The sequence below is a fragment of the Columba livia genome, chromosome 15 (assembly GCF_036013475.1).
Source record: "Columba livia isolate bColLiv1 breed racing homer chromosome 15, bColLiv1.pat.W.v2, whole genome shotgun sequence".
Lineage (NCBI taxonomy): Eukaryota > Metazoa > Chordata > Aves > Columbiformes > Columbidae > Columba > Columba livia.
This window is the reverse complement of record NC_088616.1, coordinates 11711020-11724129: the sequence shown is the minus strand read 5'-3', so window position 1 is coordinate 11724129 and position 13110 is coordinate 11711020. Positions and strand designations below refer to the sequence as shown.

Below are 13110 nucleotides of genomic sequence, written 5' to 3'. Positions count from 1 at the left end.
CAGACTGCCCCACCAATGCTCGGTTTACAGCTGTTATTTATTTGCTCATCTGTCAAACAGCCACCTGTACAGTCACGCTCCGTAGCAGCAGCACAGCGTTCAAGTTAAGCAGCCAGTAAACTTTTAGGTACCACATTTGTTTTTTTCTGAACTACATAAAATTTACTTTTTGAAAGCAAATAAAGAAATGGTGCCATAGCAAATCCCGCTCAGGCGCTGCCTTTCAGTATATGGGTGAGCGCAGCAGACAAACATCACACCGGTGACACCGCAGCGGGGGCGACCCCATCGAGGCATCACTCACCAATTGGCACCAGGGGAGAAACTGCAACCAAAATCCTGCAAATCTTTTGTTCGCTTTGGCTGTGAAACGTTTGTTTCAAAACCTCTCCTATCTGAGCAGATCTGCAGTATGCAGCCCGGACCAAGAAATAAGGATGAAAATACAATTAGGAGGAAGATGCATTAAAGATGCAGATGCCAAGCCCACATGGCTGGTCCTGACACCCTTCGCTCACATCTCTTGTTCCAAGACACTGAGCTGGAGGATGGGAAGTGCAGGAGGGGGGTGATCCACTCATTGCAAACCTGGATTTATTTTCCCCCAGAGTTCATCCACTTTGACACATTATTCCCCCTCAGTGACAGCCAAGGGGAAGGTCCCACCCTGTAGTTTTCAAGCTGGCTGCAGAGCAGGTCATACAGCACTGCCCAGACAACAGAGATGGATTTTAAACCCCATGGACCAACCAAGAAAAAGTCTCCCAGGCCCAGCACAGCTGTTCTCTCGCTGGAGAACGGCACCCAGTTAATTTGCCACCTTACTCACAGCAAGGTACAAAGCAGCTGCTCTGGCTACAGGCAGGTTCTACTGGAGGTCTCATCGCTGCTCAGCTGTTACACACGCAGTTGGTCACTAGGTAAGTGCCTTTTTCTCAGGATTTTGAAGCAGCAGACAAATCCTTTCTGTGTAACACACAGATCACGCTGAAGAGCAGTCAGCAGGTATATGCAAACAGGCTTAAGACTGAAAGGGTATAAGCAACAATGCAATCTCTGAGCCAGCATCATGCTGCCTGGAAAAGTTCTGGCGGTCGACAATGGGGAACATCAGAGAAGACGAAAGCTGAAGAGTCCCCCGTGTGCCATCCCAGAGCCACGTCACCCTGTGCACTGCACAAACTGAGCCCTGAACTGGTGGGAGAGCACGTCTGGCACTGGGAGCTGGGTTTAGTGGAGCCAGAAGCGACAGACTCTGAAGCGACAGACTTGGAAGCATTTAAGTAGCAGCACAGAAGAAAAGTTCAAATCTTCACCTGGCAATATCATTACTGCTTTCTACCTCTATTTTAAATAAAGACATCTTGGGCCCTGGTCCCACCGTCTACATTCGCATCAGGCTCCTACAAAACCAACAGGAGCTTCTTCCTTGACACCAAGGTTTGACCTTTCCCCACCTGACACTGAGCCACGTACCAACATTTGTACAATGATCTGCATGTGACACACGCAACAGTTTGAGAGCCAGCAATAGAAGGATAAATATTCTTCATCATAATATAAATATGCTGTAGAACATCTCAACAAGGGCAAAGTGCTTTTTTTTTTCCTTAACTAAAACAAAATAAAAACCTAAGTATGACTGTCCCAACCACAACAGAAAGTTCAACTCCTAAAACATCTGAATAGTCTAAATTACACTTAAACTGACATTAAAGTGATCCAGGCAGAAGGCTCAGTCCTTGGGGACTCGGAAGTTGTCCTTCTCTTTCCTGATGGCCCCCATGGTTCGGATGGGGTCGGTCTCCCCGGCGTGCTGCTGAACCGTCTTCTCCCTGCCAGGAGGGAATAGCAGGGATGGCAAATTCAAAGACCGCACGATAAAATCTCACGTATGAAGTCACTACTATCACGTTTCGCCTGCATCAAGGGGAAACGCTGCACTTGAGATCAAAGACTCGGGGATTTGGCACAGGCTTATCAGCTCCCTTGGTTTAAACACTCATTGGCAAGAGGAAATTGCAAACGCTCTTATGCCTTGAACAGCATCTTTTGCTGTGCCCATCTGCCAAATTCTGCGCAATGAAGGAACGCAATACACAACGAAGCTTGTTCTGCCTCCTTAATCAGGGATGTTCACCACAACCCTTCCAGTTTCATTGCAGCGAGCTTCTGCCAGCACAACAACTACATTTTATTGTACTTAGAAGGCAGATGTTTTAAGGAGGGTCTCGAAGGCATCACAACAGGAATGTGTGAGGCAGGAAGAGTAATTCCTGCTTACGGCTCTTTTTTTGCAGACCTCTTCCCGCATTCTCCTCCAAACACAAGGCACAGAAGGACCATTCCCATACCCGCACCTGCTCCGTACCTCACGCGCATGAAGGGGTTGTACGTAAACTCTTCTGCGATGGTGGAAGGTATGGTTGGCTCACCACTATCGTACTTCGCCTGTAACAACGAAGAGATTTCTGCTTAATGAGGAATGTTATGGTGAACAAGAAACGTCCTGTGCATTAGCCATGCAGGGTTAGTGCTGCACCAAACTGCCCGAGCTGCTCCTCAGGCCAGGCCACGTGCACAGACAGACAGACAAGCACTGAGATGCACAGGGAGAGACTTGGGACAGAGCTGAGCCTCCCAGACACAGAGACCAGCCTGTAATTGTACCAAGGAGTTTCCAGGGAGGATCACAAACCCTGTTCCCCAATGCATTGCTCCCCTGGACACATGACATACTGCAGCTCCTGTCTTTTAACTCCCTTCCCCACAACATCGTCCTCTCTCCTCTGCCTCCTCAGAGAGGCTCTGCCTCCGTGAGAGCATCCAGCAAGTCTACGGGACGGAGGAGCCAGCTTACCTTGGCCCAAGCCAGCTTCTCCTGGATGGAGATGTTATTGGGTTCAACGTGTCGAGCAAACTTGAGATTGTTGATCGTGTATTCATGACCGCAGTAAACTCTCTAGGAAGAGACAGGGAGAGTGATACGGGTAACTCCGGGGGTCCAGAGGTCGAGAACCACCAGTGAGTACCAGGTACCATCATCAACGTTACAGCACAGCAGGAACAAGAACCAGCCCTCCAGGAAACACGACAGCCTGCACTGCAGACATGCCCAGGAGAAGTGCCAGCAGTTATCAGCCCGTGCTATCTGCCATTTTAACAACAAGCCTGACGGAAAAGCCCAGGTGCCTCAGCTCGCTAGCCTTGGTTTTAACAACCAGCCCCATATCTTTCCCCACAAAACACAAATATATTTGGGGTGTTGCCTTCCCAGACAACTCCAGCATGAAAGGTAATTTCTGATGTAAGCATTCATTCCTTCGACACATGAGAAATTCTCCCTTTGAACAACAGTACTATTAGAAAAATAGTTTCTTTGATGTCTGTAGTAGTTTCTGGCCGGTCAACTTACTAGCACGGAAGGAGAGTTTCATACCGTTTCCGGCTCCAAGCTGCCCAAAATCTCAATCAGCGCTCTGTACATTTCCTCCGGGGTTCCTTCAAAGAACTTCCCACAACCAGCCACAAACAGTGTGTCACCTGCAGGAGAGGGGTGACAGGGCATCAGGACCAGACAAGGTTCCTCACAGCAAAGCATCAGCACAGGGTCCCCAAGGGCTCAGTCCTGTCACTGCTGTCCCCACTGCAGCTCGGCAGGAGGCACAGGGACAGCCAGGCCACGCTGCTGCCCCACAGGCTCAGTGCTACACAAATCCATGGGACAAATGCAACTTCTCAGGTGGGAAACGCCACAGCCTTGCCAGGCAAACCATGCCAGCGCTGTCCCACCCTGTCCCTTCTAGAGGGGACAAGGAACACTTGTTCTCTTTGCTGTGAAGTTGAACACAGATGAATCACCTCTGCATTTTCTCCCCACTGCTCCCTAAAATCTTACTTAAGCCATTACTTCTTTGATGCAGCAGCTGGTGCGAGCTCTGGGGAACACCCGTCAGGAGAGGGATGACATGGCAGTCTGGGGACACCGGGCACAGTCCCAGGGAGCCCTGATCTTCAAAACAGGATGCAGAACCTGGCTACCAGAGATGGAGCACCAGCCCTCTCTTACTGCCCTATTTCCTCTTCCCTCAGTTTTGTTACAGACATGAGTACAGATATATGGAAAGGCAACAGGTTTTGGAATCAGCCACAGTTTGGCCTGAGGCAATAAACAAACAGCTCTCATTCCAAGGAAGAAAATGCTGGATGTAGGACTCATCCAGGGCTCGCTCTTGGTGTTGCTTTCAGGATGTCCAGCAATGGTTTACAAACCCAGAGGGGTTTCACCAGTTTCATATACAACCACCACTGGGTATGGGGGCAAGAAGTGGACGGTGACCAGCTGCACAGGCAGGGAGGGATGAACGCACACGCAGAGTCAGGAACACACAGGCAGAGGACAGCTTATTTCTTTGCAACACAGGCTGCCGGCAACATAACCTCCCAACTCCTCACCTGTAAAAACAGCAGGTGGCTCGGAGCTGTTTGGCTTAGTCACATAATAACAGATGTGTCCAGAAGTGTGACACGGCGTACTGAGGCATTTCACGTTAAGAGATCCCACCTGAGAAGAAGGCAGAAGACTAGAGCTTAAGCTACCATTCGTATGATTAGAAAAGAATTGCAACTATTACAATGGTCTCGTGATCTGACAGGCAAATTATCACATAGCTGGCCAGTATACATCAGCTCTTTCCCTGGGAGAGTCCAGCAAGAGAGTTTTACAGCAGGACCCTGGAAGGGAGCTGTTTCCTCCTAGCAGGTGTTGTCACAAAGAGAACTGCCAGATTCTTTCATTTACATGCAGAGTGACTCAGCGTCTGGTTGGCAGCAAGAGCAACCAGATCCAGAGCAAAACAAAATCCTAACAAAGTTAATCAAGTGTAAAAAACTCCAAACAAAAACGAAGCTGAAGGGAAGAAGTGGATGACAAGAAATGGGAAGGATTAAACACATTCACGAAGCCAAGAGGATGCTTCTCTCACAGCCCTAATTCGCACACCTTCCCATGTATTTCTGAACTCCCTTCTTTGCTGCTGCCCACCCCAAATCACAAGACTAGCAGTGACATTCATGCCAGCCTGCACATTTCACAGCAGTTTATGTCATCTGCCAGCTCGTCTGTACACAAACAGTGAAGTTCCAACAAGGTTTGGTGCTTTAGCTCTGCTGGTTTAGCTCTGGAAAAGCGATGCAGGCAGCTAGCACTGCTGGCCCACTTTCTTTCCACCCGTAATCCAGCCTTCATTTAGAAAGAACCATTTGCATTTGTTTAGTGCTAATTAGGCTCTAAGCAGAGCACAAGCCCTGTCCTTTCCCCCCTGTGTTCTGACCACCCCAGTTAAGGTCCCTGTCAGGGAGCACAGGGACACTCAATACGCCCCAGGCAATGCAGGTGTCTGAGCCATCAGTGAAGGACCAGCAGCCGAAACAGGACAGAGAGGTTGTGGTTCACAGGGCTGGAAAAGGGCCAAAGCTGGACTTAAACCATCAGCTACATCCAAGAGATGTGGAAGAGTAAAAGAGCTGCGACCACAATATTAACTCCAGCAGCACCACACAGGTCCAGCACTAAAGCTGCGACACAAGCTGGAGATCCCCCAGCCGAGCCCTTTACCTTGAGCGAGGTCAGGTGAGACACTTTCTGTGTCAGGGCTCCGACTCTGCTGTCTCCCCCGTACACACGCAACCCCGTTGCCATTTTTACCAGCTTCTCATTTCCTCCAGCATGGTCCCTGGAAGGTCAGAAAAACAGATTTGGGCAGGGATGAAGACAAATTTCTTGTATCTCAAGTTGCAATGGTAACCCCCAGGTGATCATGTCTGATCAACTCTTCTCCCAGTACGTAATGCTGTCCTCGTATCATAGGATACACCACATCAACACGAGTGGAGATAATTTCTCCAGTAATTAGGGCAGTGAGAGGTGGGAACAACCCCTCACAAGTCTGCACCTAGTTGGGAAACACCAGCCTTAGGGGCTCCCATTCACCTCATCAGTAACTAGGGCAGTGACAGACTGGAATAACTGGGATATATATAATTCAGTGTCCCACAGACACAGCGGAGCAGGCACACAGATGTCGAAACAGTTCAGTGTTCGTCTGCAGTGCCAGACGAGGGCTGGCTCTCCAGCCACAGAGGTGGCTCCACTGTGACCCACAGGAGAGGTTACTCAGGTTCAGCTCTGCAAAACTGCTACAGCAAAACATTCATCTCTACATGCCTGCAGAGTTAATCTGCAATCCAGGTAATCCTCCCACAACTGCTGACTGTGAGGAGCACACCTTACAGACATGTCCTGGCAGCTCAGAGTGGGTCTGCTCCCTCCCGCCCTCCACACACATTATTTCACTGGCCACCTGGAAGAAGTCAGCGTTTTAAATGTTAAAGGCACTGACACACAGAGCTTGCAGTCTAGACAATGCATGTGGTCAGAGGAAGCCTAAGAGAAATTCCTGAGCTCTGATCCTTCTCCTCATGCTTAAGCTCCTGATTAGAGAAGACCAACTTGATCCAGAAAAGCACCAATTCTTGACTGTCTGTGTTCACACAGAGGGAGGCGGGATCCCACTGCAGCAGATAGTTACCAGTGATGGTGCGTGGTCAGGACAGTGGTCAGCTTCACGCCGTGCTTTTTGACTGCATCCAAAACCTGCAAGCACAGGGCACAGCAAGAGTGTTATGACTCATGAAATGAGAAGCTCAGTCCATACCTCTGTACGGCCAGAATTTCCCGCCTTTTCCCCAGACCCGAGTCACCATGTGACTCATTTTTGCATGGATGCGGCAACCTGGAAGGATCTCCCAGGCCCGCAGTGGTGGGCACAGGGGCAGCAGATGGCATTACCTTCTGGGGCTGCACAGGATCAACTATGGCAGCCTCCTTCGTTTCCTCATCAATGAGGAGGTACATGTAGTTGTCCGTGAGAGCCGGGAGCAATTCCACCTTCATGTCGGCTTGTGTGACCGTCTTCGACTTCCTCTGCTCGTGCAGGAAGACACTTCGCAGCTGCACTGGACCTGGGGACCCCAAAACAGTCAGACCTCAGGTTAGTGCAGGGAGGGGAACAAGTGGGACAGAGAAGCAGGTCCCCCAGCCCGCGGCCCCAGAGCAGGAAGTGTATGGACAGCCCAAACTGTCTCCTTCAGAGGACAAGGAGACGCCACCACGGGACAAAGCCGCAGTGTCCAGCCGTGTCACCTTGTGCCCCAAGTGCGGGAGGCTCCTGGTGCCCGAAGGCGGACGGGACACTTTGCTCACGCAGGGAAAGCGCTGTACCTCAATTGGAGAGGTGTCAAGGGGCAGGAAAGCAGAAGGGAGAGGGAAGAGCTGGACAAAGGTCATCCTGCAACAGTGACTTTGCAAAAAACAAACAAACAAAAAAGCACAAAAGGCCGTGCTATGGCTAAAAGACAAAAAAAATGGGTGAAAGAAAAAAAGCTTAGAGAAATACAGAAATGCAGGCATTGCTACAACAGAAATATGTGGTGTGTTACTTGGGGAAATCGAGTCCTGCCCAGGGCACGGAGCGAAGCCAGGCTCTCAGCACTGCGCATGCACCGCGGGCAGGGCTCCCACGCACGGGCCGCTGTGACTCAACAACAGCGCTGCCCTGTTTGCTTTGGGTTAAATGTTTAATCAGATCCGAGAAGCAAAACTAATTCCAGCTGCAAATAACCTGGGCTCCACTGTTCACCCCACAGATACACAATTCTTAAAGAAACAACCAAGCCCTAAGAGGCTCTACTATTAAAAAAATAAATAAATAAAAAGGAAGGGAAACAGAGAGGATAAGGTCTTCCATTGCTGGGACCCTGCAATTCAGGCCTGGGTCCACACACAGGCTGGGAAAATTGTCAGTCTCTACAAAAATCAGTTGTCCTGATGCCCAAGGTCCTCACACACCACTGAGGGTGACCGTGTTGGTCTGAACCGTGCTGGCTCAGCCGTGGGTTCATTTCGCACCACTGACTTTCGCTCGGGTGCTTGGTCACTCCATCAGCGCCAAAGGGAGGGGTCACCATGAGCCTAATCAACCTGCCGCACTCTCCCAAAACAAGCCAGTCCTGCCTGCCCCTGATAAGACCCAGCTTTAGGGGGAAGAGGCTCCACAGGCTGGGCTGCAGCCAACACAGAGAGATCCCTGCAGCTCCAGAGCCCAACACGGCTGCAAAACTGAGATCCAGGTTCTGATGGGGCTGCAAAACTGAGATCCAGGTTCTGATGGGGCTGCAAACCCAGCCCCGGGGCAGCTGGAAGGCCCCTCTGGCACAACTGTCCTTACCAGAACTTTCTTTCCTTCTAACTCAATCATCTCACTTGCTTGTGAGAGAAGGGAGGTAAAGAGGGGAGATGGCATTAACATTAACCACAGTGCTGCAAGGAAAACCCCAAGGGTAGGCACACACTGTGTATTTGGTGGTGAAGGCACACAGTATCCCAAACATACTGTGATACTATGTGTGATGCTGAGAAAAGCATCCGTACCTGTTTAGTGTTGCTCTGGAGCAGAAGAGTCCTTCCAAAAATAAAACAAAACAAAACCAAACCCCTTATTATTCCTTGATGGAAAAAAAAGAAAAAAAATATAGAAAAAAAATCAATTGCTCTTTAACCACTTCCTAACACAAAGTATTTTTGGATGTGATCAGTCACAAGAGTTTTATACACTGCATGCTTGTTTGCATGGCAGACACTAACTGGAAACCAAACAAAACAAAAAACACAAACAAACGAAAATACAACCTTAACTTTAAGGCAAAGGAATTATTCACATACTTAAAATGCTTTCTTCCTATGAACCGCATCAAACCTTGGCCATGATCCCCAAGTCTCTTTGCAGGTTTAATTCACAATTCTTGCAAAACAAACAAACAAGTTACGCCACATAAGGAAATGTTTTCTAAAATGTAATTTAAACAAAGGAATGAGAAAACATCCACAAAGTATGAAACTCATTCTGAATTCCCATCTGCAGCTACACTGCACCTTCCCAGCCCACTCGGTGGGCAGACCAGAAGTGCTCTCACGAGAAGGGCATTCTTGGCCCCATTCTGCTCAAGAAAACTCCCCAAGCAACACGTAACCCCTGCCCCGGCCCAGCGCTGACACAGCTCGGCTCAGCATCGCTGTAACGCACGCAGGTCTGCTCCAAAATAAATGCCCTATGACTTCATTTTCGCTCAGTTTTGTACCGCATCCCTCCCTACTTCATGCCTGAAGCAGAGAGGGCTGGGGAGAGCAGAACAGCAGCCGCCTTTGAATCACACACCTTGCATTTCTGGAACGGTTTGTTAGTACAGCTCGGGTTGCCAAGAGGAAGGGGGTTGCAGATGGGAAGTGTTAATGTTATCACATAAATATACACAGGCTGGAGACTGAAGGCGAGCAGGCAGTTTAACAGCAGGTTCCCTCAGAAGAGGAGTGCTTCGTTCGTTTATTTCATAGCATTTTGTTTCACTTTTTTGTTATAGGAAAGAGTGGAAAATTTCTATGTCAAACATGTCTGTCACTCAAAAATGACTGCACATAAACACTCAGATGAATGTCCCTGCATTGCCTCATAAGAAGAAATACTACATTCGCTTTGTACACACTCTGCACACAGATGTTTTCTGGATACCCAGCGAGTTCGTGGCTGCGCACGATACCAAACGAGTTGGTTCCAGAAACCTCAGGCAACTCCAGCTCCGGCTTGACTTGCCCACCTGGCACAGGCTGCTGGCGGCAAAGCCGGGTCCAGCCGGACAGCAAAGCTGTGCCCAGCAGGGCGGGCAGGGCACCCACAGGTGGAGCAGAGCCTGCGTGGAAGACGCAGCACCCACCCTACAACCTGGGGAACTCGGGAGGTGCTGGTTACTCGGTTTGACACACTTGTTCCCAAGACAGCATCAGGGCTTCCAAGTATGGCAGTTAACTCCAGTGCATTCTTGCTCGTTAAGGCCAGGTCTTAAAATCAGAGTGATGCAAAGGGCTTCTGCCAAGACTTCCCAGAGACGCCTGTGAGGCTAAAGCCTAAGCTCTAGTTCAAGGAGATACCTTCAGAATTTAGGCCCTAAATCTAAACACAGAGTTTTGACAGTTTTGGGTGGTTTGGGGTTTTTTTATGTTGCCATTCTAGTCTGCCATCCATCAAATCCAGTTTAAATACCAGTCCCCGTCCCCCAAGCCCTCCTCCCAGAGCAACAACCAGCACTTTGGCAGCCCAAAAACTCCACAGAAGCTTCACAGATGGGTTATTGATCCAAAAAGCCACGGTCAGAGCCAGGATCCAGCTCGGCAGACACTGACCTACTTGGGGCTGTGAGTCAGCTCAAAAACCTCGGCACACCCCTGAGCCGGGAAACGAAAGCGAAAAAACCGCCATCAAACTCCCGAGCTGGCCGGGGGTTCACCCGCTGCCAACCCCCCGGCAGCCCCGGGCCGGCTGCTGCCTGCGCTCCGGCTCTGCGGGGACACAGCTCGTCCCCTCCCCGGGCCCAGCTGCGCGGGGGACAACGCACGTCCCCCGCCCCGGTACTGGCTACAAGGTGGTCCCTGCACAGCCCCCGGCCCCGCTCCAGCCCCGCTGCCCGGGGACGCGGCCCGGCGGCTCCTCCCAGCTGTATCCCCGGCGCCGGGCGAGCCGCGCCGCCCGCCCTACGTACCGGCTCGGAGCAGGGCCCCAGCTCCCAGCGCCGCCAGGGCGGTGCCGAGGCCCCGCCAGCCCCCGCCGAGCATAGTGCGCCGCACCCCGCCCGCTGCCCAGGCCCGGCCCGGTTACCTTCGCTCCCCGCCCTGCGGCCGGCCCCGGGGAGGCGGCGGCCGCCACGGCCCGGCCCCGGCTCCGGCCCGGCGTGCGGCGGGGGCGGCGCTGCGCCCGCCCGGCCCCTTCCTTCGCTCCCCGCCGCTCTCGGCTCGGCAGGGCCGGGGATTTGCTAAGGCGGGTAAGGAGGCGGGGGGCAGGCGGCTGCCCGGGCAGAGAGCAGGAAGGAGAGCGGGGCACAGGAGCGGCGGCAGCTCCAGGCCCGGCAAGGACGCGCCAAGGGCACCCGCGGTCCCCGGGGAACGGTACGCGGCACGGGCATGGCCTCCAAGCCGCTGTCCCGCTTCTGGGAGTGGGGTAGGAACATCATCTGCGTGGGGCGAAACTACGCCAAGCACGCCCAGGAGATGGGGAGCGCGCTGCCCCGGGAGCCCCTCTTCTTCCTCAAGCCTTCCTCGGCCTATGTGCGCGAAGGTTCGCCCATCCTGCGGCCCTACTACTGCAGCAACCTGCACCACGAAGTGGAGCTGGGGGTGGTGATCGGGAAGAGAGCCCAGGCCGTGTCCCAGGAGGCCGCCATGGAGCACGTGGCGGGCTATGCCCTCTGCTTGGACATGACGGCCAGGGACACGCAGGAGGAGTGCAAAAAGAAGGGTCTGCCCTGGACCTTGGCCAAGGGCTTCAGTTCATCATGCCCGATCAGTGACTTTGTGCCCAAGGAGAAGATCCCAGACCCTCACAAGCTGAAGATCTGGCTCAAGGTGAATGGAAAGCTGAGGCAGGAGGGAGAGACCTCCTCGATGATCTTCTCCATCCCTTATCTGATCAGCTACATCAGCGAAATAGTCACCCTGGAAGAAGGAGACTTGATTCTGACGGGGTCTCCTGAAGGAGTTGGGTCTGTGGAGGCCAACGATGAGATAGAGGCTGGGATAAGCGACATCCTCTCCATGCGGTTTAAGGTGGCGCAGCAGATACGTAGATCCTAACCGGGAACTGGGCTGGGACTATCTGCGTAGGAAGAATCACACAGAATCACAGAATATTAGGGATTGGAAGGGACCTCGAAAGATCATCTAGTCCAATCCCCCTGGCGGAGCAGGAACATCTAGATGAGGTTAAGATGAACATCTGATCATCAAAGAGACACACAAGCTGTCCTGGTTGTTACACATTTACATGGGCCAAGCATCTAATGGACTGTCACGCGTCAATGACATGTAACCCATGAGATGAAAGGCATTTGACTAAAACAGCCCCATTTCCATGGAGGCTCCGGCCTCCTCTGAAGCTGTGACCCTGGAGTCCAACGCAGCTGGGGGGTGGTTAATACCCAAACTGTACCTGAGAACTGTTGGCGTCGGTGCACAGGGCAGCTCGGGGGGAGCAGGGCTGGCTGGCACCGTGTGCGCTCTGCTGTTCTGCTGGGGCTTTGAGATTAGCCAGTGTATTGCCTTAAAAAAAAACACAACAAAAACATTAAAATGGTGATGCAGGAGCTAAAGCTCACCCATGCCATGTAAAAATCAAAGATGTATGTGTAACAGTAAATCCAGAATTACCGCTTCAGAAACAATGTCTCTCCTTGGGGTATCCTACAATGAAAAGTTGTTTGCTTTTTAGATTAGTTTCACGATTCCTCCGTGCATTTTTCAAATGCACAAATTAAATGAGGGTTGCTTTCCCTCCCACTCCAAGGGGCATAATGCAGCAGGAAGTGTGACAGATGCCTGGCAGACTTTTTTTTTTCCCTAAACTGAGCTTTAAATGTGCTTCTAAAAGTAAAATAATTCAAAATACCTAGAATAAAGAAGCTTATTGGTAAAGATCACCAGTAAACTTGTCTTTACTCTTATTGATTTAATATATTTTTAATAAAAATCTAACTGCAACAATTACCATGACTTACACAATGCAGTGCAACAGTTGGAGTTTTTAAATATTTCCAGCTGTTAAAAATTCATGCTGTGCAACTTTTCCTGTTTCCAAACTCCAGCTGATCGAGCGCGCTCTACCAGTTCGCATGACAGCGAGTTCTCTTTCGATTTGATGGAGTGACAAAGTTGTAAAATCTAATTAGAAAAACGCTCCCCACGCAAACATCAAAACTTAGAATTTTCAAAGGTTGCACACAACTGTCTGATTTCTAACAAACCCAGATGGTTTGGGGTTTTTTTAACATACATGCAAGCACCAAAGTTAAATGCTTCAGTTTATTAGAGCCAGAAATTAACAACCACTTGGTTTTTAAAAGTGCATTTGCAGAGTTGTGCAGAGAAAATTACTGTAGCCCAAAGACAAGCACCTCAGTGAAAGAGCAGCATGGTCCAAGGTACTGCAAATCACATGGTAAAAAGAAAGC

General features: G+C 50.9%; 2 protein-coding genes across 4 annotated transcripts; one reads left to right on the top strand and one right to left on the bottom strand.

Annotated features, from left to right (window-relative positions):
* Positions 1-19: 19 nt before the first annotated feature.
* HAGH (hydroxyacylglutathione hydrolase) lies at positions 20-10932 on the bottom strand. Of its 3 annotated transcripts, none has more exons than XM_065031257.1 (9): positions 10767-10932; positions 6851-7023; positions 6591-6655; positions 5618-5735; positions 4456-4564; positions 3440-3543; positions 2861-2962; positions 2372-2451; positions 20-1835 (listed from the first exon to the last, which is right to left on the bottom strand). In XM_065031257.1, exons 2-9 carry the CDS (start codon positions 6953-6955, stop codon positions 1736-1738), a joined length of 783 nt encoding a protein of 260 aa, XP_064887329.1. In that variant the 5' UTR covers positions 6956-7023; positions 10767-10932; the 3' UTR covers positions 20-1735. The 3 variants fall into 3 exon arrangements, with proteins under 3 accessions (XP_064887329.1, XP_064887328.1, XP_064887330.1); XM_065031256.1 differs by having other exon boundaries at positions 10651-10852; XM_065031258.1 differs by lacking the exon at positions 10767-10932 and adding an exon at positions 7205-7506.
* Positions 10933-11068: 136 nt separating this feature from the next.
* On the top strand, positions 11069-12587 carry FAHD1 (fumarylacetoacetate hydrolase domain containing 1). The gene has a single exon (XM_005504449.4). It carries the CDS (start codon positions 11069-11071, stop codon positions 11735-11737), a length of 669 nt encoding a protein of 222 aa, XP_005504506.2. The 3' UTR covers positions 11738-12587.
* The last annotated feature ends 523 nt before the right edge of the window (positions 12588-13110 follow it).